General features: G+C 42.0%; 1 protein-coding gene across 1 annotated transcript; it reads right to left on the bottom strand.

The window, feature by feature from the left end:
- Positions 1–673: 673 nt before the first annotated feature.
- LOC111386273 lies at positions 674–1404 on the bottom strand. The gene is made up of 2 exons (XM_023010736.1): positions 1063–1404; positions 674–721 (listed from the first exon to the last, which is right to left on the bottom strand). Exons 1-2 carry the CDS (start codon positions 1402–1404, stop codon positions 674–676), a joined length of 390 nt encoding a protein of 129 aa, XP_022866504.1.
- Positions 1405–2349: the final 945 nt, after the last annotated feature.

Genomic DNA, 2349 nt, shown 5'->3' with positions numbered 1-2349 from the left:
ATTTTGTCAGGGATGGATCTCGTAACATAGTTCGGCAATGGTGAGCAAGAGCACCTCCATTGTCTACGTACTGTTTTCTTCATATTTTGGTAGATTTTAGTATTGGACCTACTATGGACGAGGACAGAAACAATCTGTCGGGAACGGCATGTATACTGTCGGGAACGACAGATTAACTGTCGGGATGTAAGAGCATAGGTTCATTTGTGTAAGTATGAAACTTGTGTTTCCCTGTATGGATCCCTTGTTTACTAAAAATTGACGTACCCTGGAATGAACAAGTTCACTGTTTTGACAACATAGGTTCGTCGGGATTTCGTGGTTCGGGCTTAATACATGAACTTGGAAGCATCGAAAAATAAGTTATTTTTAAAATTCTTTGTAGATGGAGTTAGGTGTATATACGTACGTGGTGTCTTATGAATAAGTCCGTATGGAAAAACTACTAATCAGGTCAGCCGTAAACCGTCCTTGAAACATACCGTTTTTGTTTGTTGCTAAATTAGAAGACGATGTCTGCTGTTAAGAAACGATAATGGAATGTAAAAGAAATGTTATGATTCAAAATATCTGTGTAAGTAGAGACTTGAATGGGTAATAGTGTAGTCATGCAGGCATAAATATTTCGGACCAGTCAGATTATACTCTGTAACCATCTGTCGAGAATGACAGTTTAACTGTCGAGATGTTCTGAAGGGATATCAATTACAATATCTTCTAACTAGTTGTGATCATGAGAAACACTAATGTCAGCAAACAAACGACAATGATAAAAAAATGAGAACATTTACATTCTTTCATTACAAACGACATAGGGGTGCCAGTTCACATATAACTTCAACCACTTTTGAACAAAAGTCTATTTATTACAAACGCATATTTAAACGGTCCGTGGTACAATGGGGTTGGAACATGTGCTACGGTCGGTGGTATAATGGGGTTGGAATATGTGCTCCGATTATGACCTAGTCCACCACAACGAGTGTATTTCCTCAGTCGTGTGGCGGACTCGAATCTGGATCAGTGACGTCTTGTGGGTGGTCTACCCGGAGGACGACGTACATTGGGTGGCCTAATAGGAGTACCTGTAATTTCATTTGGCACTATCCAGTCCACTTCACACATAACGGGATATATAGCTTCGCTATAGGCACCTCTCCAGTATTTCGATGTGTAATACGGTGAGCATAAGTCGTACAATGATATACCTCGCAAGCAGGCAGCTCGAGTGGCATGAACACATGGCATACAATTAATTTGAAACTCACGACAAGTGCAGCTGTTATGAGAGAAGTCGATGATGTCCGTGTCGTTGGACATTCCAACCTGTGTTAACTGTTCTATCAAGCCATGAGCTCGAAGCCTTGTACCTGCTTCAAATGTTGTCCGCAACTCGTTGTCCATCCTGAACGACAACCCGCCAGTACATGTGGTTGCACAGGTTCGACGTTCGTGAAACCACTTCTGCATAGTTTGTCAAATGTGTTCGACCAAGCACGTGATCGGTAATGAATGGACATGTCTCAACATTGAGTTCAAAGATTCGGCATTGTTATTTGTCAAAATGTTGTACCTTTGACCAACAAACAGTGCTCGTAACCAAAACGAGAAACCTGCTCGCTCTAAGTACCCGTACGCTCTTACACTTACCCTACGGATCTGTCCCATAAGTCTTTCAAACTCTTCGACCCGAGAAGTTCGTGCAGCTCGTTTGAATAGAAATATTACACTTGCGTTGTTGTACCGCTGGACTAAGTTCTTTTCTAGATGTCAGATACAGTATCCATGATGGGACTGAGGAAATAGGTGAGCAATGGCATTGGAAATGCTATTCTTCCGGTCGGAACAAAAACCAATTCAGCAGAGTCGCCTATAAGCTCTTTCAAGTTGGACATAAACCACACCGATCTATTTGTTTCAGCATCAACGATCCCCCATGCCAAGGGATATATATGTTTGTTGGCATCTTGGCTGGTTGCCAGCAAAAGTGTACCTTTGTATGGACCTTTCAAGTGACTACCGTCAACACAAATAACGGGCCTCAAGTAGCGCATGTAGCCACGAACGCTTGTACCGAAAGCTAGGAAGAAGTAATGAAACCTGTTATGGGAATCAACTTCGATGTGGGTTACTGTCCTCGGGTTACGCTCTCCTAGAACATGACAATAGGAAGGTAATTTTTGAAAACTATCCCCCGATGTACCATGTAGCATATGTAAAGTGGCAACTTTCGCCCTATGTGATTTTTGGTAAGTTATTTTGACACCAAACTCGCGTTCTATGTCACGTGCAATAGCGGTAGGATCGTACAACCGGTATGGATTACCTAATTTTCTCAAAATGTGCTCG

Source organism: Olea europaea, unplaced genomic scaffold (genome assembly GCF_002742605.1).
Source record: "Olea europaea var. sylvestris unplaced genomic scaffold, O_europaea_v1 scaffold349, whole genome shotgun sequence".
NCBI classification, from domain to species: domain Eukaryota; kingdom Viridiplantae; phylum Streptophyta; class Magnoliopsida; order Lamiales; family Oleaceae; genus Olea; species Olea europaea.
This window is presented reverse-complemented; position numbering and strand designations above follow the sequence as displayed.

Coding starts and splice junctions, on each gene's coding strand:
- LOC111386273 (XM_023010736.1), bottom strand. CDS start 1,404: ATGGACAACGAGTTGCGGACAACATTTGAAGCAGGTACAAGGCTTCGA. Junction 722..1,062: donor CTCCTATTAGGCCACCCAAT/GTACGTCGTCCT, acceptor GATCACAACTAG/TTAGAAGATATTGTAATTGA.